The sequence below is a fragment of the Macaca thibetana genome, chromosome 6 (assembly GCF_024542745.1).
Source record: "Macaca thibetana thibetana isolate TM-01 chromosome 6, ASM2454274v1, whole genome shotgun sequence".
Classification (NCBI taxonomy): domain Eukaryota; kingdom Metazoa; phylum Chordata; class Mammalia; order Primates; family Cercopithecidae; genus Macaca; species Macaca thibetana.
In genome coordinates this window covers 102,951,020-102,976,624 of record NC_065583.1, presented here as the reverse complement: position 1 = coordinate 102,976,624, position 25,605 = coordinate 102,951,020, and the positions used below count along the sequence as shown (strand labels likewise).

General features: G+C 46.4%; 1 protein-coding gene across 3 annotated transcripts in view; it reads right to left on the bottom strand.

Moving 5' to 3' along the window:
- Positions 1-25,605, bottom strand: part of LHFPL2 (LHFPL tetraspan subfamily member 2) — a 163,159-nt gene that overhangs the window by 25,253 nt on the left and 112,301 nt on the right. For all 3 annotated transcript variants that reach the window (XM_050795737.1, XM_050795736.1, XM_050795738.1), the window contains one exon: positions 5,713-6,327. In XM_050795737.1, the coding sequence (XP_050651694.1) occupies positions 5,713-6,142 (430 nt within the window). In that variant the 5' untranslated portion in view covers positions 6,143-6,327. The remainder of the gene's footprint in view (positions 1-5,712; positions 6,328-25,605) is intronic.

Sequence of the window (25,605 nt, the reverse complement as noted above, 5' to 3'; positions counted from 1 at the left end):
CTCCGTCCCTCTCCCTGTGCTTCCCGATCCCCTGTTCTGATTTCTCTCCTCTCAGTGGCTGACCTTGTCTTTTGGGCCTGGGAGTGAGTAAGTAGGGCATGAGAACAGTCATGGGGTTGGGCTATGGTCCTAACCTTGCTGCTTAAGGTAACTTTTTACCCTGTGTAAAAAGCAGTGAGAATACCAAGTCCTGGAGAGTGATCAGCTGCATTTCATATGCCGGCCCTTCCACCCACCAGATTTATGACGAAAGCAATTCCATAAGCGGCAAAGGCAAAATCCCCACTTGTCTGTCCTGGCTTTTCCTTTTATTGCTTTTTTTCATGTTGTCCTCTTTCACCCTCAATCATCGCTCACTTCCAAGAAGGCTGAGCCTGCACACACCAGGCCCTTCACCGCCAGCACCATTCCCACGACCACACCCTTCACCGCAGCCCTGCAGAGGCAGGGTTCAGCCCCAGGGCAATCTATCTGGTCAGACTGGTGGGGCAGCTTGCTCAGGCTGTCCTGCTGGACTGAGACCCATGCAGACAGAGGGCTGGAGGGAGTAGAGAGTGTGAGAGCCAGCCCAGCATAAAGGGAAGACTGGAAGATAGCAGGCAGCTGGCCGGTGGCTCATGCTCATGGCGGTCCCTGTGGAATAGGCCCAGCCAGCACAAGTGAGCCAAATCCTGAGCTCAGTTTAATGGCTTCAGTCCCAAACCTGAGTCACTGGGGATTCCATGGACTTCTAAGAGAACCCTACACGCATTTCCAAAAACAAACTGCTTGATGTTGTCATGGAAAACCTGGATCTTTGCATTCTACGGTTTCACGATGGATTATATCCAGGTCACGACCTAAGGAAGACAGCCGGCAAAAAGCCAACCCTGCTGGCTGATCACCGGCTTTTGTAACGAATCCCAAAGGGATGCGAACCGATGTGTGCTGCTGGCTCTGCCAAGTCCTTGGACAAGTTCTCACCTCAGAAGACCAATCAGCCTGTGGTTTAGTCCGCCAGGAGGCTCTAGGAAGCCACCTGCAATCAACATTCAATGGCTAGAAGCTGCCTCCAGAAGGCGAAGGAATGGAAAATGTGCATGTCAGAGGAAGGGGAGTGGGAGGAAGGAGCTCTTTGTTTTCCTGTCAATTTGACTACTCTCTCCTGCTTTTTAAAAAAATGATCTGAGGACACCCCTGGTTACATCAAAGCCACAGGACTGCTGTGCGCCCTGAGCTCCAACACAGGCAGGCTCTTAAGGACAGGGAAGGACCCTACACACTGTATTTGTGTTTGATTTGAACAGAATAAGGTCAATTCTAAAAGCTACAAGATATCCCTGTTCCTAAGAATGCAACAAATCCGGGAAACATATAATATACTAAAACTTGCCAAGAAAGCAGAAATACTTTGATAATGATTCTATAGCTACCATTTATTATTTACTGTGTGTTAAGCACTATGCTTAAGCCTTTTTATGTAGCATCTAACTTAATCCTCAAAACAGTCCTGAGGTATAAAGTATTATACCCATTTTACAAGTGAGAAAACTATGGCTCAGAAAAGTGAGGCAAATTGGTCTGTGTTTCAAAGGCACATTCAGGTGAGGCTTGACCCCTCATTACTGCGTGAGTGCTGAACATCAAGGACACGTGCACAGTATTTAGAAAGTATCAGCCGGATGTCCACCATTAGGCCAGACCCTGAAGGCAGATCCTGCTATCTGGACTCACGTAACAGGCAATAGTTATATTTCATTACTGTTTAAGTTAGCCCAGAGTTTGGGATTTCCACTGAAGTAGCAGATTCTTTCACACCCGATTTCTAAACTCGGACAAGATTTTGATTAATTGTGCTGTGTTTTTTATAGACAGTGAAGGCTACACAAGCCGGTGGCCTATTTATATCTTAAAATTAGGTATAGCAAAAGAATATGCTTACGATCATTTTTCATCCAGTCACATTTTTGCCAAAATGTAAGGTGTAAGAACAAACACAGCCTGAGTATATTTCTAAAGAATCTTTTTTGTTGCTCTGGCAACAGGCTCCTTTCTCACCATTTGTTTCAGTGTTGAAGAGATCCAGGGCTGAGGGAGACGGGGCATAGGGAGAGAAGAAGCCGATGCTCACAGCTGCAGCAAGTCCTTGCTGAGGCTGGGGCTGACCAGAGGCTATCACAGATTGGCCAACGGGAGAAAGCCAGCCAGCCCTTTCGGATGCCAGTGTGGCAACGTCCTCAGCCACGGATGCAAGAACCACAGCGCCCCTTACACTGGCTTGAAGTGCATGATGAGACCTCCGATAGGGGAGAAAGCGCCCACTGAGTATCCCTTGCAGGTGTGACCCCCAAACATAAGAAGTATAGCTCAGTCCCTCTTTTTCATGATTTCTTCTCTGAAGGGTGATGCTAGGCTGGACAGAGAAAAGAAACCAGTTATTTCCTGCATTTCAGCACTTAGATCAGTGGCTCCTAGACAGCAGTCAAACTATGCAGGAATCTCTGCCTCCTGCCAATTTAAAATTCTGAGTAATTTAAGCATTTTTGAGATGCTGCATAAGTAACAGGCGTAAGGAGGAAGTTAAAGCTTCTAGACTGGAAAGAGGCAGAAGATCAGCACCAGCCCTCAGGAGTGCTCCTACTTCTTTCTCCTCAACCCTCCTCCCAGAGGCCTTGTGCAGACAGAAAAGTAAGAAAAACTCATTGGAGGCCAGGCACAGTGGCTCACACCTGTAATCCCAGCACTTTGGGGGCGGAGGTGGGTGGATCACTTGAGGTCAGGAGTTTGAGACCAGACTGGCCAACATGAGGAAACCCTGTCAATATTAAAAATACACAAATTAGCCGGGCATTGTGGCGGGCGCCTGTCATCCCAGGAACTTGGGAGGCTGAGGCAGGAGAATCGCTTGAAACTGGGAAGGGGAGGTTTCAGTGAGCCAAATCATGCCATCGCATTCCCACCTGGGCAACAGCATGAGACTCCGTCTTAAAAAAAAAAAAGAAAAGAAAAAAGAAAAAAAACTCCCTGGAGCGTTCGAATACCGGAGAGCCATACTAATCTTTGTGCAATAACAACACCGTGCCATTAATGTGAGGCACACGAGAGTACCAGAATGTGTTGGACTAATCCACATTCAGAGATGGAATTCACTCAACTAACACCTTATTATACACTGCATGTAAATAGTCTTGAAGGATACTATGCTTTGCTTCTGAATGACTGCCAAAGATAGGTTTAGTGTTATGGCCCAAGATGTCCCACCCCTTCCAGTAAATGGCCACTGGTTTACTGGAAGATAGTGGGATCATCAAGTTTCTCAGGATAAGAAGCACCCCTACATGACAAACCAGGAGTCTCATCTACATACCAGCAAATCAATAAAGCCCATAATAAAGGCATGAAATCATCAAGGATGTACAAATACAACAGAGCGAGGGAACAGTAAACAGAAATCCTTCTCTCTGGTCAACGAGGGCTCTTCAACAGGATTAATAAATTGTGCTGACTTCCCTTGAGCTACATGTTTGACTCTTCAAAAGCCTTCAGTAACATTTATCTGCAAAAGTTTTAAGATATACACATGCATGCACACACACACACACACACACACACACACACACACACACACACCCACCCCTGAGGCACCTTGTGTCCAAGGAGAATAAAGCAGGGACATTTCTCTGATAAGAAAATGATGGGCCGGGCGTGGTGGCTCAAGCCCGTAATCCCAGCACTTTGGGAGGCCGAGAGGGGCGGATCACGAGGTCAGGAGATCCAGACCATCCTGGCGAACACGGTGAAACCCCGTCTCTACTAAAAAGTACAAAAAAACTAGCCAGGTGAGTTGGCGGGCGCCTGTAGTCCCAGCTATTCGGGAGGCTGAGGCAGGATAATGGCGTAAAACTGGGGAGGCGGAGCTTGCAGTGAGCTGAGATCTGGCCACTGCACTCCAGCCTGGGCGACAGAGCGAGACTCCGTCTCAAAAAAGAAAAAAAGAAAATGATGACTCAGTCTTGAAACCCACCTTTAACATTTCTGGGTGGTGAGATGCCAAGCTGAAGGGGACAGACATCTTCAGAAGTGAGTCAAAAGGGGACAAGGAGCTTCACAGAATCAAACTCTAAGCCTAAAAATTCTAAAAGAAGGTCATATTTTCCAATCTTCCTATTTTTCAGAAGGAGAACGCTGAGACCCGGGGTGGTACATTTATCTCATGTGAAACTGCTATTGAGGAGCAATGCTGAAATACAGAATCCTGGTCTCCCAAATTCCATGAGTGCCTGGGTCACTTGTGGTATGGCTGATCTTGGCAGATGGAGAGATGAGGGACCTAAGACTTGTCCCTTTGGGCCAGAAAGTTTAAGGGGCCTGGTGTCTGGATGGTGTATTCCCCCATGAAAGCAAATCAGAACTAAGGAGCAGGCCCTCTGTCATTTCTCTTGGCCCATTACTCCCCATCCCCCACCTCCATCCTACACAGGGGCCTCCTAAGATTTGAGGAACAGTAAACTTTATCTTATCGGCTGTTAGGGAAAAAACTGTCATTTGATCTGTTTATTTGGAAGCCAGCCCTGTTGAGCTCAAGAGTTTGCTATGAGGCCGGCTAGAGTGAATTCGTTTGGGGGCTGCTGCTTTACTGCCCTGGACACATGGCTCAGTGTATAACTTTATTTTGAAGAATCCTGTGCACACAGCTCTAGAATTTGCTGTGCCCTTCATTTAGGGTTGTAGGTGGGTAACTTTGTCCTGTTAGAGTCTAGATTAATGTCTTGGTTAAAAAGTAAGCACCTGTTTTCTGAATATCAAAGCAAGAGTCTACTCCTCTACTTCTTTGGGGATGTCTTCAAACTCAGCTGTGTGTTTGTGTGTGAATTTCTGTCACCCAGAACAAGAACCTTGAATCAAACCTAGACAGACTATTATCCCATTGGTTCAGGACCCACCTTTCAAACCCACGCAGGGAAGCTGACAAAAGTGCTGGTAGCGGTGGATGCTTTCCCTGCAGCTCACAACCTTCTCCCTGGGACCAGTGTAAAGAGCTCATCCTTTTCTTTCTGCCCATTTCTAATAAGCTCGTGAGTGAGAAATTCCCAGAAAATGGAAGAGTTAGCTTGCATTTTCTGATCTGAGTGCACAGAACATTCTGTCAGGCTCTAGGAGACAGACAATTTAAACCAGAACCTCACTAAACACACAGCAGCTGATACTAATTCCTTCCCAGCCCCTGTCTTCCCCGCCCAAGCTGAAATCATCTGGGGGCTGGAGCAGAGAGTGGATGGGGAAGCAGGCTTGCTGCTTCTTAATGAGCGACCCCACTTACATTCCTCTTAGCATCGAGTGCTTGCTGAAGGTGGGACTCACGCTTTCCATAATTCCTCAGGGAGTTGCACTGAAGTGGAGAGCATGCTTTTAATTTAATGGGAAACACAAAAAGTAGGAGTAGTTACTCAAACCAAAACCAACACCTTAGACCCCGAGGAAATAAGCAATGAGGAGGACCATGTAACACCAGAGAAGAACAAGCCCGTTTTCTTGTGAGGTAAGACAGGGGAAAGAGGCCCATGCGAGCAGCACACAAACGTCGCCTAGAACGGAAGGGGCAAAAGAAACCTGATTAGAGAGAAAATGGTCTTCTCCAAAACTGGCAGGAAGCAAATGTCCGGTGCCAGAGTGCGCTGCACCGGCAGCTCTCCATCCCTGCATCCCACCGTGCCCGGGGTCCTGCCTTCTTACCTGCAATTCCTTGCAACAGCCCACAGACGTTGAAGATGCTTTTCTTCATGATGCTCTGTACACACATGGTGAAGACGGACACCAAGGCCACCGTGCAGAGAATAAAGATTCCCACAGCCAGGAAAATAGCTGTGGCCTGCCAGAAGCCGCTGGCGATCTCGCCGAAGCTCTCGGCGTAGGGCCCGCACAGCGTGTCCCGCTGGAAGTGCTGCATCCCTGGGTTCCGGATGCAGCGGGCGTAGATGCCCAGGGTGGGGTGGTAGGGCTCGGGGGAGCCCCCGCCTGGGCCCGCCGGCTCCGCGCCGCCGCGGCTCCTCGCTTTCCCGACCAGCCAGTCTGCGCTCATGAAGGCAATGAGCTCGGCAAAAGCCACTACAATACTCAGCAAGGTCCAGAGCATCGAGCGACAGGTGACAATGACATGACACATATTGATGTTCCAGGCGAAGAAAGAGTCAGGAGTCCACGGAGTTAATCAAAAAAAGAAAGTCGGTGGGGAAGGAGGCTCGGGCGGCCCGGGAAGGAAGTCGCAGCTGCAGTCATTCACTCCCGCCGCCGGCCGCGTTCATGCTGGGGACAGCGCTCCCGGACCCAGAGCACCGCCTGCGGCCTCACCTAGGGGAGAGGGAGGGCGGTTAGCAGCGCCGCCAGGCCCCGCCCCGCCTTCCCGCCGCGCAGCGACACAGTCCAAGCCCGGCCCGCGCCCGCAGAACCCTGCCAGCAAGCCCCGGGCCGGCCAGCATGCCAGGCGGTTGTTGCACTCGCTGCGTTTGTTTCAAGTTCTCCCTGACATCACTGCACTCAGAACTCTATGTGGCAGTTAACCTTCTCTCTTGGGAGCGCTATGGAAGGAGGCGGCTAGTGCCAGGTCCTGCTCCCAACCCAGGGAGCACTGTCCCGGTTGCTGCTGCACTCTTAGGACAGGGCTCCCGCTCCCTCATCTTTTACTGGAAAAAGTCAAACAGCACAGGGATCCAGAGTGGAGGAGGCAAGAATGGCAATCAACTCTATTAGTGGATTTTTTTTTTTTTTTTTAAGTTTGCAAGACTTTTTGGCCTGCTGTTTTGGTACTAGGTGAGTTAAGTTTTGCGAAACTTGCACCAAGCGCTTTTGCTTAACAGTAGAGAGTAGCAACACCCCACTTTTATTTCCTGGAAATTAAATTACTAGCAGAGACATGTGTGTTTGCTTCATAGGTAAATAAGAAACAATCCCATGAAAAAGAATAAACAAAACATTGCTCCCACACCTATATTTCATCCATTTTTCACAGGGTGATTTTTAGACAAAATAATTTACACTAATTAAAACTCAGAGGGAAACAAACCTTAAGAGTTCATGCCTTACTTGGGGAAATTATTTTTAAAAGACATTAATGACCATTAACTAAGCATCATTACAACTGAGTGGACTTGTTGACAACAGAACCTTGTCTATGAAGAATGCATCCCTTGAATTGTCCCAATTCATCCCATGTGCCTCTGCCTAAGCTTCGATTCACCCCAGGTCTGGAACTCAACGTGCCCATTGTTTCTCATTTCACAGAGGCCTCATTCTGTCCCCAAGGAGGAATGACTTCATTACCAGAAGACATTGCTCCAATGGCTCAAGCCTTCTTCAGAGGAGTCTAGACCCTAAAATGGGGGCCAGCAGTGCTGGTCTGCAGCCCCGTTTTCTGCCCCATTTCAAGGCCAAGAACAATCCCTCAGCTTACATCTGGGCACATGGCCCTGCTCTGAATGATTAGATCTCATTAACCGAGGTCAAGTCAACTCCATGAGAACTGCAAAGAGCCCCCTGGCATGTTGGGAGTGGGGTGAGGCAGGGAGTTATCAAAGAGGAAGAGAAGCGGGGAAATAAGGAAGCCCAGTGTCAAAGCTTAAAATGCCCGTTTCTACACCCTGCACCAGCTGTCTGCCTGCTGGCCGACTTCCTAGTTAGCATGTGATCTACCCATCCCTTGAAACATGATGTATTTTAAAATCCTCATATCATGGTGGTTGCTATACAAGATGCTATTTTGGGGACACAGCTAGTGCACTACTAGGAACATATGCACTTAATTGTCAGGGTGTGTGTGCGTGTGTCACAACGCTATGCCGAGCACTGGGTAAGGGAAGGGAGTCCATCAGGTATGGGTTCCAAAGCCAGCTCCAGTACTGACCATGTGCATGTCTAACTTCTCAGAGCTTCCTCGTCTGAGCTGGTAAGGGTAGCCTACCTCACCAGATTATTGCAAGGAATGAACAAGAACCTACTGAAGCACCCACACAGTGCCTGGCAGAGTAAGTGCTTAACAAGTATCAACTCCTTGCCCTCAGAAGCTTTTCCTGTAACATAGATGACACCGTTCAGACAACTATTGGTCTAGTGGAGGTGCCCAGTAGATTACAGAAACCTGGCCACTGCACACAGAAAACATTAAGCACAGGCTACTTAGAGATGGACGAGGTCACTCATGTCTAAACTTTCCTGGCTGCCTTCAAGGGCAGAGTCCTGGTCTTCCTGTTTCCCCACTACCTAACTCAGCTGCCAATCCACCTGGTGGAGATAAATTAGCATTCAGCCAGAAGGTATAGCCTACTCCAACTCACTCATTCTCAGCTCCTCCTCCAGATAGTACCGAATAGAAAGCCTTTTGAGAAAACAGTTACTGAGGGCTTTAGAGGAGACTGTTTATAATGAAAATAATCATTCTAAAAGAGAACAAGAAAATGAACCAAAAAGACTCCCAGGAGGCCCTGAGAGGCTGCACGTGCCCACCGGGCTCACAAACACTTTGAGTCCACAGGTGGCAATCCCAGCCTGTTGAGTGCTTTATATAAAGCCTTCCCATTTGATTAGAAAACCATTTTAGTTATGCCCAGCCAATCTCTGTCCCATCCCTTTTCTGTTAAATGTAATTTTTCTTTTTTTTTTTTTTTTTTTTTTTTGAGATGGGGTCTCACTCAGTCACCCAGGCTGGAGTGCAGTGGCATGATCTTGGCTCACTGCAATCTCTCTGCCTCCCCGGTTCAAGCAATTCTCCTGCCTCAGCCTCCAGAGCAGCTGGGATTACAAGCACACATGACCATGCCTGGCTAAATTATTTTTAGTAGAGATGGGGTTTCGCCATGTCGGCCAGGCTGGTCTCAAACTCCTGACCTCAGGTGATCCACCCACCTTGGCCTCCCAAAGTGCTGGGATTACAGGCGTGTGCCATTGCCCCAGCCTGAATGTAATTTTTCAATGAGAACATTCATATTTGTCCTCCTGCAGAACTGCAGAGCTCCTACAACCTCTCAGGTGACTTGTATCTTAATGACTACTCCAGTGTCCACTGCCTGGCCAGCAAGGTCTGCTCAGAGTGAGGAATGCAATTAGTTTGCAGCATCTGAAGAAAAAGGCTGTAAAAGTTCAGGAGAGGAGAAGATGGGATGTCTGGGCTTAGCAAAATGCCTGAGAACTATCTGAAGGCAGGATTGCTTAAGGACCCACATGCTTAAGTTAAAATAATATAGTTCCCTCTCCTTTGTGCTAAAACATTTCCTCATTCACTGCACCAAATTCTCACACCCACACAAGATTGGCTGGGATGAGGGCTTCATTATTCTGTTTTCAACGGGGGGAAAAGATGCTCTGTTCTCCCTAGTAAGTTTGCTAACTGCTACTCTCAGAGGAACAGTTGTGATACGCAAGGCTAAAACTGAGGCTTCCTGGGGGCTGTGATATGGTTTGGCTGTGTCCCCACCCAAATCTCATTTGAATTATACTCCCATAATTCCCACGTATTGTGGGAGGGGTCTGGTGGAAGATAACGGAATCATGGGGGTGGATCCCCCTTACTGTTCTCATGGTAGTGAATGCATCTCACGAGATCTGATGGTTTTATAAGGGCAACCTCTTTTGCTTGGTTCTCATTCTCTCGTCTGCCACCATGTAAGACATGTCTTTCGCCTTCCACCATGTTTGTGAGGCATTCCCAGTCACGCAGAACTGTGAGGAGTCCATTAAACCTGTTTCTTTATCAATTACCCAGTCTAGGGTATGTCTTTACCAGCAGTGTAAAAACGGACTAATAGAGGCTGCAAGCAAAGTTCTTAGGGTGGCAGGACAAGGGACCATCTCGAAGTGCAGCAGGGGCCTTCTGCAGTGGTCTGTGCTCTGTGAAGTGTACCAGTTTGGCGAAGTGTACTCAAAGGCAGGTACCTACTGAGACATCTGTATCAAACGGGAAAGAGATCCTCATGACAGAACTCTGTTAACCACAGGGATATGATGCACAGCCCTCCTCGGCCTGGCATCCGTTGCTATTAACCGTAATGCCTGCTTCCACAAAGCCCACTTCATAAACCAGGCCTTCACTGCCATTCTACGTAAACGACTTCTCTCCATGGGCCACTAAACACGTTTCCCTTTGAGAACACCTGACCTTACTATCGCATCCCTGGTGATTGTGGATAATCTAGACAGCCCTCTTGATGTTCAGAAAACGATGACTGGCACAAAGGTGTGCAAAGTAAAGCCTCTTCACTTAAAAAAAAAAAGACAAGTGAGAATCCTGCAGAAACCTACATTAATACCATAGGATAGGGAGCAAAGAGGAGTTTCTAAATGGCTGGTCTGTGGGAGTCAGTCCTGTGTACGGATTCTTCCCAGAGCCCTACTTTGAAAAGGTAGAGTGAAGGTCCTCAGCAGAGCCGAGCCGGGGTTTGTCACTTAAATCCCCGGTCTGTCTTTGGCAGCTTCCTGCTGTCAGCAGGGAAGAAAGTACATGTGAAGCCAGAACCACCCAGTGCCCATCGGCTGGATCACCCGGACAGAAACGCAGGAGCAAAGTTCTTATCTACCTGGAAAGAATAAGGGAAACCGGAAGGACGTCGATCAAGGCGGCATCAAAAAGCTCTCAGTCCCCATCCTGATGGGAACAGCACACCCAAAGAATGAGGCCAGGACAAACAATGTTTCGAAGAACACTACCTTGCTTACTCACCCTGGTTCTGTTTTTCAACTTTATTATGAACGTTTTCAAACATAGATATGAGTTGGCAAGAACAGACAATGAACACCCACATACCCAACACCCAGATTCAACATTTGTTAACATTTTCCCATATCTGTTCCATCAATCTGTAGCATACACACTCACACATTTTCTCAAATATCTGAAAATGAGTTGCAGATGTTTTGACACTTCACCCCTAAATACTTTAGCATACACCTCCTAAAAATAAGGACATTTTCCTATATAACCACAACAAGATTAGGACACTCAAGAGAATGGACAATAATCCCCTTATACCCAAAGTCTAGTTCCTACTAAAATTTCCCTACCCCTGCACTGTTTTTAATAGCGGTTTTCTTAAAACCATGACTCAATCACGGCTCATACATTGCATTTGATTAGGTTCTTTTAGTCAAGGATAGTCTTCCCACCACAACCTATTCCACCCCATCCCCATTATTTTCCCCCTGACATTGACTATTTGAAGACACTGGGCTAGTTGTCCTACAAAATACTCAACAACCTGGATTTGTCGATTTCCTCATGATTTCATTTCAACTTGTTCTCTATCCTCTATTTCAGAGAAACTGGAAGTTACATCTAAAGGCTAGACTGGTAGATTCTTGGCTGATCTCTATTTTCATTCTTGCAGTCTCCCTCAGACACATGAATCCTGCAAGGGTCAGCAATATGGCCTCCATCCCCATTTCTTCTGCAAGGATGAGAGGATTAAGAGAAGTAGAATGTATGTGTTTTTGCCTTCCAAGAGTTGGAAAGACCCTCCAGAGTGCTGCTTCTTAAAGTGTGGTTTCCTGGACCATCTCCCAGAGAATGACAGCTACCTGTTTCAAAAAGGACGTTCCTGGTCCCCAACCAACCATTGATTCAAACTTTTTGGGTGGTGCCAGAATCTGCATTTCTCACAAGCTCCCAGGAGAGCCTTTCACAGAAAGTCCACTGTGAGGCAGCGTGGAAAAGGTCGGTTCCGTGGTATTGGCGAAGGGAGGTAAAGAGCAGAGGCAGGAGGAGTGTGGCCTGGCTCAGTCAGGACAGACCCAGGGGCCAGATCACTTGTCCCCTGCACAGCTCATGATGCCTCCCAGGTCACAGGGCCCAGTGACTGTAGGGAAACCAGCTGTTCTCCCAGCTCATCTGTTGTCTGATAATCCTTGTACAGCATGAAACGATCTGCCCAAACATTCAGGTCCTTTTCTTCAGAGGACAAAAGCAGCTTTCAGAACTGGAAGGATAGTGCTGGCACAAAAAGCACAGGACCTTGCATGACTTAAAAAAAAATGTACCAAAGGAGGTTCTGAAACTCTCACTCTGGCCACCCCGTAAAACACACTGACTACAGAAATCCAGACATCTTGATTGTATTTAAGAGGACCCAAATGCACTAACAATTCTATTATTCTTTAGGGTATAGTCTTACATGCTCAACACCTCCTGCTTTTGCCAATTTCCTTGGCTCAACTTCCGATCGACTCCTCTTCTCCATCCCACCTCTGACTTCTGGGAAAACTCTGAATCTATGGTTCCCAATTAGGGGCAATTCTGTCCCCATCCCAACTCCGCAGGGGACATTTGGCAATGTCCGAAGGCATTTGGGGCTGTCACAGCTATGGGGGTGGGGGTGTGTGCTACTGGTATCTGGTGGACAAGGGTGCTGCTGAACAAAAATTACCTGGCCCCAAATGTCCGTATCATCAATGTCGAGAAACCCTGCTCTGGGGGCTTCTCACAAAGGGCAATTTTGAATGTACAGGAGCAACTTAAGATGATTTTTAAGATCTATTTTTAAAAGGTCTATTCTGATGAGTATGTCTATAATGTGGACATTCACAATATTTACTAACTTAAATATATTTTTAGTTGTTTTTCTCCATTTTTAAAAAACGCCATGCTAGTTTGGATGTCCAAGATGATAGGATGACAGGGCCTGGGGCCCCGGAAGCCAGGGCAGACTGACTCAGAACCTCGTGCCTTGAGCCTGTCTTTCCTGGGGTCCTGGGTGGTCTCTGCATCACACGCTAAAGTTAACTTCTGTTTTCAGAAATCTCTATTCTGCGAATGGCAAAATGGGGCTCCCCACTCATTACTGTTACCTTTCTTCACCTACACCTGAGGGGCCCGGACACGGGTTCAGAAAACTAAACGGTTGGCCACACGGCTTCTGCTTCTTTCAGACTTCTGTCCTCCAGAGTCGGGCTGGTCACTCAGGAGGTACTCAGGTGGCCGTGGCCACCCCACATCTCAGGGAACCTCAAGGACCCTACGAGGTAGACCTATAAGATTTTCAGGCTTGCTGATTCTTACCTGACCCCTCTTAAAAGATGCTTCTCTTCCCCTTGAAACTATTGACATTCTCAGCTGCCTGGCAGCCCCTCCCTCCAAACACACCTGAACAAGTCTCTTTTTTTCTGGGCATGGAACCCCCAGTGAGCTCTCTGACCCCATGCTCACTGTCAAGTTTGTTGTTTAATGCACTCATCCTGGCCAGTCATAGGTTTCTTTCTTGATGCCAACTCCAACTCCTCCTGTATCCAATTAACCTACCTCTGGGCACCCATTTCTAGAGAGGCCATTTCCCCTCCCATCCTGAGGTATCTGTATTAGTCTGTTCTCATGCTGCTAATAAAGACATACCCGAAACTGGGTAATCTATAAAGGAAAGAGGTTTAATGGACTCACAGTTCCACATGGCTGGGGAGACCTCACAATCATGGCAGAAGGCGAATGAGGAGCAAAGGTACATCTCACATGGCAGCAGGCAGGAAAGCATGTGCAGAGGAACTGCCCTTTATAAAACCAGCAGATCTCGTGAGACTATTGACTATCATGAGAACAGCATGGGAAAAATCCGCCCCTATGATTCAATTACCTCCCATTGGGTCCCTCCCATGACACGTGGGGAGTATGGGAGCTACATTTCAAATGAGATTTGGGTGGGGACACAGCCCAACCATATCAGCGTCTACAGCCAGAGATGGAAGGTCCACTTGTCTGGTCCTGTTTTCTAAATGATTCCTTCTCTTCTAAAGCCCACTTGCATATTTTATGTTTGTTTTCCCTCTATTTCTACAAATGTCTTCATCTAAAAGCTCTTTAGGCAAGTCTTTCTTTATGTGTCTGTCCAACAGGCAGGAGGAGCTGAACAAACCAATCTCTAAGGGAGACACTAAAATCTGATGTAGCCCAGATCCCATAAGCCGGGGTCATATGCCTATGCCTGTACAGACCATGGGGTCGAAAGCATTTTCAATTTGTTTACATGAAATTAAAACTTGAATTTCAGGAGTTGCCTTTTAATGCCACTGCTTTATAGGAATTTTAAATGAAAGGTGTTTTTCAAGCTTATAATGAATTCTGTGATATTAGGCAAAATATAAGTCTTAAAGTGAACCTCTTGTGTCTTCTCAGGATAAGAGAGTTTTAATTAAGAAAAGTAACAGGCCGGGTACAGTGGCTCACACCTATAATCCCAACACTTTGGGAGGCCAAGGCAGGCGGATCACCTGTGGCCAGGGATCAAGGTACCCAGGGTTTTCCAACTTTCCCTAATGAGAATGCCACATTCGAAACTGTAGAAAGGTTTATACTTTCTCCATTCATTAACTATAGGAATTCCCCAAATATTTAGGATTCATACTACGCTTTGAAAACAGATGGGCTTCAGTGCAGCTTCCAACGAGATGCACACTCCTCAGGGGAATGTGAGCTTGATGCGCAGCTGCCAGTAGCCCTAGGTACTTTGGAATACAGAATGATCCTTCAACTCTGGGCAGCAGCCTGGCCTGCAGGACTGAGCCGGTGTAATGACTCAGGAATGTGCCAGCTGGGAGGAGGTGGCCCAATGAGTGTTCCTCACTGCGGCCCAGATGAAGTCACTGCACGCTCAAAGTTCAAGATGGTCACAGAAAAACCCCTTTTTAAAAGTCTGAACTCTTGTACTTGTTCATATGATCCCAGTGTCCTCTTTCTGGGAAGAGGGACTTATTATTGTAGCTTCTAACAATAGTGAGGCATAGTAAACAGAGATAAAGTTCAGCTGGATGTCCCAGAAGCAGTGAGTATGTGTCAGGAAACCAGGCCTCTTAAAAACAAAGCAAAAGCCTGGGGCAGAAATGGCTTTAGGTCATTTCTATAAGAGAGGCTTCCCAACTCCCTGTTCCCCAGGTGCTCACCTGAATGGGCTGCTAAGCCAGGTGGGCAGAGGAAGCCTGTCCCATTCCGCGCCCAGTGCTATGGACTCCCAGGGGCTCCAGCTACCTTGCTCCCCAGCATGAGCCAGGCTGGAGAAGATGACCACTGAGAACCCACACAGCCCTCCCTAAGAGAGAGACGCGAGGCAAGAGAGCCTGGGGGAATCCACAGAAGAGAAACTAGACTGGATTTTGGTTAGGTGATAAAAAGGAGCATGTCCCTAGGATGCTGACAGATACTTCTTTGAGGTGGTCAGGACAGACCTCATCACAGCAAACCATTTCTCACAGCCCTGATCACCTGAGGCCTCGCAAGAAGTTTCTTTTCTCTGTACCCCACAAGTGGGTGGCTGATAATTCTGGGTTCCAGTATAACATGGCAACAGCCAGAATCTGCCTCTGGGGAGGATCTGTCAGGCTTCACGAAGGGTACACAGGACAAAACCCCTCGCCTCCACCCCTCCAGGGCAAGGAGCTCATCCAGAAAGGCAGCATGTAAGAATGACTCAGTCTGGAGGCAGACTCTTCATCTGAACCCTGGTTCTACCAGGTCCTCAGTAGTGACCTTAGGTGAAATTGGGCCCAAGTTCCTTAGTTCCTGTGTCTGTAAAATGGAGTAATAGCCTACCACATAGGGATGTTGTGAGGATCAACTAAGTTAAAATAAGAATCAAGCTTAGAACAGCACTTAGCACATGGCAAGCACTCCATCCGTGTGGACTATCCCCCTGCAACAGGATCCAGCCTCCCCATCCCTTGACCCGGCATAAACACGACCACTTCTGGGGTCGTGTCTCAGGCACTCTTTTTGCCACTTAGATCTTCAGGTGCTGGAGCCCATCTGGCAGGTAGGTAATTAGCCTTTCCTTCAAATACTAATTTCCCCCTGGAAAAGGCGTTGTGTGGCGGAAAGGATGTAACACAGAGCTGGAACGGCTTCAGTGCTATAAATCACGCTCTAGCATTAACTAGCTCTGTGTCTTTGGGCAATAAACGTCACCTCTCTAAGGAGAGTGTCCTCATCTCTAAAGTAGGGGTAAGGAAAGTCGCTGCCACACTTTTCGGGTGGAACACAAAAACTGTGCACGGAGGGTCAGGCATAACTGCAGGTGCCAAGACATAGTAGGAATCATTACTATTACCATCATATTGGTCAACATTCATTTTTCTGCTGTTTATCTCCCCAAGGCCACAAAAACACCTTCTATTATCATTCTAACTCTCTGTAGAAGGAAATTTGTCCAATGGCAAAGTAATAGGCAAGGGAAAAAGACCACTAGGCAGGCAGGCAGGCAGGCAGGCAAACATGGGTCCCAACCCAGGCTCGGCTCTTGGCTAATGGGTGTGTGACCTCGCACGGCTCCACTGCCTACTCTGGCTTCAATGTCTCAGGCCCAAAGTGAAGGCGCTGGACTTGCAGATCACCACTGTCACTTTCAGCTCCAAAAGTCAGTCATTTCAAGCATATGACCACCTCTTCTACCTTCTCCCAGACTAGAGGCTCCTCTCAGAGCAGATGGCTCCATAAGACCTGCTCCTCTGGAGACGGAGGTCTCTGGGTGGAAGGAAGAGGGGGAGACCCCACAGGTTACCAGGAATGGCAAGGGACAGCCATGGCTGATGGAGAGCTGAGCATGGCCGGGCCACACCCGTGGGCACTACACAAGGGGCTGGCCCAGGGCCCTGGCCAAGGGTGTGGGCTGGCCTGGCTCCCTCTTCTGCTCATATGTTTTTTTTTTTCCTGGGGTGGGAGAACCTAACTCTGACTTCTATTCTTGGGAATATGGTAGAGCATCCCCCACTCCGGTCTTTGGGCTAACTGCTAAAAATGAGGTCCCCCCTGCCCTAGGCCACAGAGATGGACCCTGCCTTTAAAGGACCCCTACTCAGTTTTGAAAAATCACCAACTGTTCCTTTCTGATATACTTTTGCTTCCTGTTTCAGACAAGTAAAATGCTTGGAATCATTAACAATTTGATAGCTGTATGCCAAAGGACATGGCAGAATACAAAGTTTTAACCGTTTTTAAAAGGATTTCTATTTTGCTTTCTTACATATGTCAAGAAAGGTGCCAACTGATTAACACGTACATATCAATTGGAATTCTAAAGCTGAAAAAAGCCAGCACTATGGGAGATTCCTTTTTAAGTGACTTAGCTTCAGGCAAGAGTCAGAAGTCATATCCCTTTCATTTCAAAACATAAACTGTATGAAACTGTCCTACAAAATTAACATTTGCTATTTATCCTCCATTCCTCAGTGAATTATTAAAATCAAGCAGTACAATTCTCTCATCAGTTACAAATGGCACCAGAAGGCTGATTTACATCTATCCAGGGGCAATTTCTGATGAGTATTTTTATTAATGATCTAATAAAATGTCTTGTTTTGTTATCAACTAAATGATTCAAATGATGTTTTAAAATCTAATACTCCAACCCAATAGTCTGGTGATGAAGCTACTGAGCTGACATTAATTTAAAGTGATTTGTAATTTTATTTGGCATTATCAATAACACCATGGATAGATTTAAATTTTAAGAAAATTTTGGCTCCCATGCTGTCAAAGGCAGTATTTTATAAGGTTCAGTAAAATTGATTTGATTACGATGATAATCACCAATAGCAAAGGTCAGGGGTGAGAGGTTCTGATAAGATAAATTACTTGGCAGTCAGCCACGCACATCTTAAATTGACAAGTCGGCTGAAAGTTTGGGTTGTGAGAATAAAGCTATGTCAACAATAAGAATGACCCAAACACGTCCACTTTCAATCCTCCTAATTTCCTAACTTTTGTTCCAATCTGCCCTTTAGCAGAGATGGCTATTCATAAAAGGAAGTGCTGAACCATCTCAGGCCTTTGTGATATGGGCAGGAATGAAAATGCGGACCTTCTAAGGCTGGCCATGCGGAGGAGAGCAATAACTCTTTGCTGTGTGCAGATGCGACCCCTCCTCCCACCCCAGGAAACCAAGGGCCCGGGCTCTTAATAGGCCTGATGGATTTCTGAGGTAATAACAGGTGAAGCTGCATCAATTCTGCAAAAATAATTTTTCCCAGAACCCAGAATATTTGCTTTTTCCTCTCTTCTCACTAAACCTCATGCTACTTGAAAATAATACTCATTAAACATCAGCTAAAACTAAAGCACTTAAAAGCAGTCACATTGGCCAGGCGTGTTGGCTCACAGCTGTAATCCTAGCACTTAGGGAGGCTGAAGCGGGTGGATAACCTGAGCTCAGGAGTTCAAGACCAGCCTAACCAACATGGCAAAACCCTGTCTCTACTGAAAAAACAAAAATTTAGCTGGGCATGGTGGCGGACACCTGTAGTCTCAGCTACTCAGGAGGCTGAGGCATGAGAATCGCTTGAACCCAGGAGGCTGAGGTTGCAGTGAGCCGAGATTGCGCATCGCACTTCAGCCTGGGTGACAAGAGTGAGACTCTGTCTCAAAAAAAAAAAAAAAAAAAAAAAAAAAAAAAAATTTTTTTTAAAAGGAGTCTCTCATATTGCTGACCTCCCAAACCAGAGAATTCACATTAATATACATTTGCTGACACCTGTTTATCACTGTGATTACTACAGCCAACTTTCATCGAGCCAAGCTCTGAAGTTCTAAAGTGGCAAGGCAATCCAGACACCTCTAGAACTAATACCTTGTTCACAACTGATTGTCCAAGGTTGAAGTACTCGACAGTGGCGGGGGAGAGGGAAGGCAGGCAAGGAGACCTGAAGATACTCTTACCGCCCTCCGGAAACTGTTATTAACGCTGGAATCAGGAAATACACAGACATAACGAAGACCTGAGCCGCTGAAGACCATAACTAGGTCACTGAAACGCAGTGCCTTGAGGTGGGTCGGGCAGGACCGAGGGGTGAGAATCTTGAGAACACCAAGATAAGGTCTCATCAGGGATATAATATCTGGGAAGTAAACAGATGGTTAATTCAAATGGGAGAGTTGTAGTTGGGGGGAAAAAGGGTTGAAGTTTTTCTGCGTCTGTTGTATAACCCCAGATGGTTGCATAAAAACACTTAATAGAAGTCAAAAGGGTTGGACCATGCTGACATGGCTTATGTTCTCAGCAAGACAGAAATGGCTGATAACCCGTTTCTGGTGTGTGCACGTGTGTGTCTGTGGTGTGTGTGTGTATTTCTGCAAGTAAAAATGGAAAATGAAGGGGCGAGTGATTTTTTAACCCAGGCATATCTGTTAGCTATATAGTATGATGAATTTCAAACAGAAGAATGAAAACTCACCTTATGTTCTCACAGCCCCTCATACCCATTCAAATTCACTTTTTAACTCACAGGATTATTTGTGCACTTTTTATAATGGTTTACGAGGAATGAGAATGACCCTGAACTACTTTAAGTATGTTAGGCACTCAGGAGACTTGGGAACTCTCAGTGTACAGAAAGCCCAGGGTAGGATGGAGCTCCCCCACGGTGAGGGTGTAGCAGAAGGCGGGAGGACCAGGATGTACACTGGGGATGCTATCTGCCCGAGACAGGCAAAAGGGGGTAAATCTGCCAAAGAGACAGAGGACAAGAGACAACCTGCCAGACAGACAACCTACCAAGGATGAAGAATGAGGGGGGATGGTCCTAGAAGGCAATGGCGAGGACAGAAGGAGGGTGGCGATGGCCCACAGGGGCCAATGGCTGTCATTGACAGTCACACCCTGAGAAACAAGCATTTCCCCCTAAAAAGAAGTAACGAGTCTAGCAGGAACTGAAGTCAGTCTTGCCGTGGCCTGAGATACACTTCAAAATGTTGTGCGCTGCATTTTAGCTGAATTCTCAATTTCTCAACCCCGAACATTTAATTAAAAAAGTCCCAAGCAGTACTTTATCTGAGGAGTCATTACAATAAACAGGCAGTTAGCACCAGGTCAAGATAAGGAAGAATGTGAACAACACAATGGTGTAGATGCTGTGGAGGGGCCGGGCAGGGGGCTGGGGGGAAGGAAACGAGCCGGACAATGCACAGATGTCTGTTTTCGCTGCCAGGAGTTCAGACAAACAGGAAGACCTTAAACTTCTCCAACTGGGAACACTCGGTTTTACCTGATGAGCAGAGGGGCTGAGCACATGACTAGAAACAGAAACAGAAGGTTGTCATTAAGGCGACAAGGCTCGCTCCACACAGAACCCACACCCAGCCTCGTTCTCAGGAAAACCCAAGCCTTGCTCACTTTGCACCCGGGTTATGCTCCTCAGCCTCACGGCCTTTTCCCTTGAGCTGCTCAGTGAGGTCTTGGGGCACACTCACTCATGGGACCCAAATAAGCCCAAGACACCAAGTTTCACAATTTTAAAATTTCCTGCTGACATCTAGCGAGAATTTATCTGTATGCAGCTTCTAAATGGGAATCAAAGAAAAAACGTCTGGCGTAATTATTCAAATGTCACGCTCTGTTCCAACAATAATATCACAATGGAGGTATAAGAATTGTTAGAAATCCCGCCAGGCGCAGTGGCTCACGCCTGTAACCCCAGCACTTTGGGAGGCCAGGGCAGGCGGATCACTTGAGCTCAGGAGTTCAAGATCTGGCTGGACAACATGGTGAAACCCCATCTCTACTAAAAATACAAAAATTAGCTGGGCGTGGCGGTGGGCACCTGTAGCCCCAGCTGCTCGGGAGGCTGAGGCACGAGAATCGCTTGAACTCAGAAGGTGGAGTTTGCAGTGAGCCAAGATTGTACCACTGCACTCCAGCCTGGGGCACAGAATGTGACCCTGTCTCAAAAAAAAAAAAAAAAAAAGTTAGAAATTCTCAGTATCTCAAAAGTTAGGAATCTCATGAAATGTTTTCTCTTTGGAAACAGTTACATATTTCTCTCCCTATTGAGTATTTTTTAAATGCTTGAAACTATGCAATCAATAAATATTTCTTGAAATAATTAAAACTTTAGAACATTGTGTTCTGGTACCCCTTGGTATTATAATACTTGGTACCCCCTGGGTATTAAAGCTAAAGGTTTCTAGATATAACAGCGTTTCTCAGCTTCGGTACTTCTAACACTTGGGGCTGGATAATTCTTCGCTGTAGGGGCTGGTCCTATAAACTGAAGGATGGTTAGCAGCATTCCTAGCTTCTCCCCACTGTATGCCAGGAGCGATCTCTCAGTCGAGGCCAAAAACAATGTTTTTAGACATTGCTGAATGTCCCCAGGGGACAATCCTGCTCCAGAAGGTAGGGTTGAGACCTAGGGCCTTAGATGGGGGTCAAGTGCTGACTACAGGACACACTGGCAGAATAAAGCAGGATAACCACTAACCTCCCTAGACCTCCATTTCCCCAGCTATAAAAGGAGGATATCTTACAGGGTAGAGATGAAGACTAAATGAGAGAAGACACGTAACGTGCTTTGCACAAAGCATTGTAATGCACAGAGTAAGCATTCAGTAAATGGTAGCAACAGTAATGGTTAAAGAAGAGAGTCGCAGATCCATAACCTTGGAAAAATGAATTGAGCAGGTCCTTCGTGGGGTCATTAATAAGAACGAACGCCCACACAGCTCACATCTAAGCAGTCTGTACGGGGCACACATGGCTAGTGTGTTAGAAACACACGGCCACTTATTAACACTCACCTTGATAAAAATCAAGTTGTTTTCATCCCTTGGAGGATAAAGGGGGGAGTAGGAATAAAGAGAAAAGAGATGAAATGGGAAAACGGCTACAGACTAAGGAGAACTATCCTGACACAAAGAGGAAAAGGTAAAAAGTGTGCACCTTCTAAAAACTGCTTGAAGACACAAGTTAAAATAAACACGCTGCGTTTGGGAATAGGATACCACAGTGAGAGCTGGGGAGTATCTAAATAGCTGGAAATGGCCACTGCAAGGTGCCGAGGGCAGTTGTGAAGGAGCTAAGAAGAAAAGTAATATGGCTCAACACCAAAGCAGCAGGGAAGTGTGAGCACGGTAGAGCCTCCTCTCTGGCCAAGCACTGCCTTCCAGCTTCTTCCTGTCAAAACCTGAGCCTGCTGAAGAAGGCAGCAGAGCCACCCCAGCCTCCCCAAGTCCCGTGCCAGGGGCTTCAAACCTGGGTCTCTCCCACTAGCTGTTCTCTGGCCCCTCAGTGGGAAACGAACAAAGCCCCCCTCTCTGCCTCTTCTGCTGGTCTCTGCAGCCCTGGCCCACCCCACCACTCTCCACAGCACTCCGTTTTCTTGCCTCGCCACTCCACCCCACACTCCGAGTTTGTGTGTCACATACAGGCTGGGTGTGGGCAGACTCATCGGAACACAAATACTGTGAGTCAATCAGCACTCAAACCTCCTTGGGTTTAGAAATAGTCAATGACTTTTTCTGGTAGCTAAGGTCTAAAATAAGCTATTAAAAACAATCATCTTGACTTTCTATCTGAGTCACAGCGAATGCAACATTAAATTGAAAATACCGGGAGGGATGGCATTCTGAGTTTTAACTGATATAAATGATGAGTTGATGGGTGCTGACGAGTTGATGGGTGCAGCACACCAACATGGCACAAGTATACAACAAACCTGCACGTTATGCACATGTACCCTAGAACTTAAAGTATAATAATAAAAAAAAAATACCTCCTAATTAGCCACTCAAAAATACAACCCAGTCTTTGTGAGACAAGGCCTGGCAGCATTTACTGAAATACTGTCTTTGCAGTCTTCTGGACCCATGTTATACTTACATCCCAGTGATATGCAGTTATCTATTCTGTCATTCAAATGCACCAAATCGTTCCTTCCTCATCAAAGTAAATTAAATCACCCAGAATAGCAGTGGGCTTGTGCCTAACGCTTAAGGCCACACACTTTAACATTCAACAGTGTACCCCAACCATCTGTAATCTTCTGAGCCCAAGTTGGGTCCACACAAAAACCCAGTGGAGGTGAGCGATTTTTTTACCATGATATGCTATTATTATGTTACTGTCAATTGCATGCACCTCAAAAACCAAATGAGGAAGACAAGACAGCTCTCCACTCTTTCCTGAAGGTGACACAGCACCCTCCATGTGACCCCAACATCCAATCAAAGACATCACTGTGGCCTCACTCTCCCAGGGAATTTTCACAAAATAAAAACATCCATAGTCCAACGTGGAAAAGAAAACTATTTGATGTCAATGTAGCAGGACCCAACAGGTAGTTGAGGTTAGAAATGTGAATAACAGGCAACAAATACAGAGTTGACTTAAAATACCCTAAACTATTCTGAGAAACTCCAGAAGGTTGAATGTTAAATTCGCTTTGTCAGAATTAATTTGGGAAATATTTGGTCCTGCTTGAGGGAGAACTCCATTTCCCAGGCCAGCACTTTGTCAAGTCACCGTTTCCATCGCTGGCTCATGTCAGTGAGCAGTGTGAGTGACTAAGTGTTCCTCTCCCGCCTCGGTGGGGAGGATTAACATGGGGCCAAACGCCTTGGAGACAGGAAAACAAACGAACCCAGTTACTATGTTTTTAACTCAGTTCTGTCTGGAAATCAGGAAGCAAGACTCTGTGAAGATCAAGCTTCGGGAAAGCTCTTAATGCTGATGAAAAGTTTTTGTTTTTGTTTTTGTTTCCAGAAGTTCAAATGAGAAGTCACTGAGAGCCTAGAAGTAAAGAAGGCTAATAAATGGCAACCTGACTTGCAGATTGCCCCCTGGGTGGTAAAGTCGACAGCCGCTGCTCAGAATAACTTTTAACTCAAAAGGATCAGAAATTTGGACCAGCCTCCCATCTCGTTATTTCACCAGACCCTTTCGTGTTCACAAACTTTGTATATAAAGTCCTCTGACTGGAAACAGAGCTAGAAGGCCAGTTTCACTGCACTTATAATGAAGTCAAGGGATGAAGGATTTCAGATTTTACTTCACAAAGATAAAAAAAGATTGTGAAATTTTCAACTTTTAATATTACAACAGTTTCTAGTCCCAGCAAAACACAGACTAAACATCATCATTCAGCTGGGAAAATTAGCTACCCATCTTGGTCCCCACCCTACCCCAAGCTTTATTTATTCAGATACATGACATTTACCGAACTGCCTGGATAAGAACATGAAGTCAGCAACACCTCTCCTTCTGCATCCTGAGGAGTGTAAGCGATTAAGAGTAACATCCAATAGCCATCTATCTCTACTGTTTATTTCTCGTTTCTCAGTTCTGATAACCTTCCTCGATTTTCTGAACCTGGAGCTGCCAGCTATTTCCCATCTCTGAACCACCACTCTCTGTCTAACATTGGATCTCTCTTTGGCTTAACTGTGCTCCCAGCAACATAAAACAATACTGAAATGCTGAAACCAACACATTTCATGTGGGCATTTAGTCACAGAACTGTACCTGCTATGGGCTTCCAAGTCCTATTGTTCTAACTCAACTCTGCTGGCACACTCTCCATTTTACGCTCTAAGACTGTCCTTTATCGTGGGGGTCCCCAACCCCCAGGCTACGAACCAGTCCTGGTCGTCTGTGGCCTGTTAGGAAGTGGGCCGCACAGCAGGAGGTGAGTGATGGCGAGCCAGAATGACCACCTGGGCTCCGCCTCCTGTCAGATCAGCAGTGGCATTAGATTCTCATAGGAGCACAAACCCTGTTGTGAACTGTGTGTACAAGGGATCTAGGTTGCAGGCTGCTTATGAGAATTTAATGCTGATGATCTGAGACAGTTTCATCCTGAAACCATCCCACCCCACCATACATAGAAAAATTGTCTTCCATGAAACAGGTCCCTGGTGCCAAAAAGGCTGAGGACCGCTGCTTTACTGTATTCATGTTAACTCATTGCCGTGTTTGTACACTGGTTATAGAATGTGTTTCTGCAGCAATAACTAACAATGATGATGCCATTTAGAGGCCCTGCCAAAGCAGCAGGCCCAGTGAAATATGTGTACCCGCTAAATGCACTGCCCTTAACTCCCTCACAGCTGGCAGGTAGGTGCTATTATGTTTCACAAATAGGAAACTGAGGCACTGGCCATTTAAGCGTATCTATAAATACAGAGCATTCCCTTCAACACCCGACACAGTCACAAGCATCCCCATTCAAAAGATGTTAATAAATACTGACAACCAAGATACGTCTATTTTAACCAGCCTAATGCTAACAGATAAAAACAGCTTGTTTTTTGAAAGCCAAATGTTAACTGGCAGAGCCCTGTCAAAGGCAAGTATTTTCACACTTTAAAAGTTTTGCCAGGTATGGTAGCTTATGCCTGTAACCCCAGCACTTTGAGAGGCTGAGACAAGGATTGCTTGAGGCCAGGCGTTCAACAGCCTGGGAAACATAACAAGACCACGTCTCTGCAAAAAAACAAAAAACAAAACAAACAAAAAATTAATTAGCCAGACCTGGTGGCATGCACCTGTGGTCCCAGCTACACAGGAGGCTGAGGTGGGAGGATGGCTTGAGCCAGGGGGTTCAAGGCTGCAGTGAGCAATGACTATGCCACTACACTCCAGCCTGAGCAACAGAGTGAGAACTTATTTCTAAATACAGAATAAGAATTAAATTAAAAGTTTGCCCAGACCAACACCTGGAATCCTGTAGCAAATGTCTTCATAAGAACTGAAAAGGACTCTTACTGGTGACCTCGCTTTACTGTCACAGTATTCCTGTGGAAGGTTGAAAAGCAGAGATAAAGTATAACACATTTCCCTGAAGCATGAAGCCACAGATTGCCTCTGGAAAGCATTTTGCAGTCTAGCAGTAACAGCAGGTTGG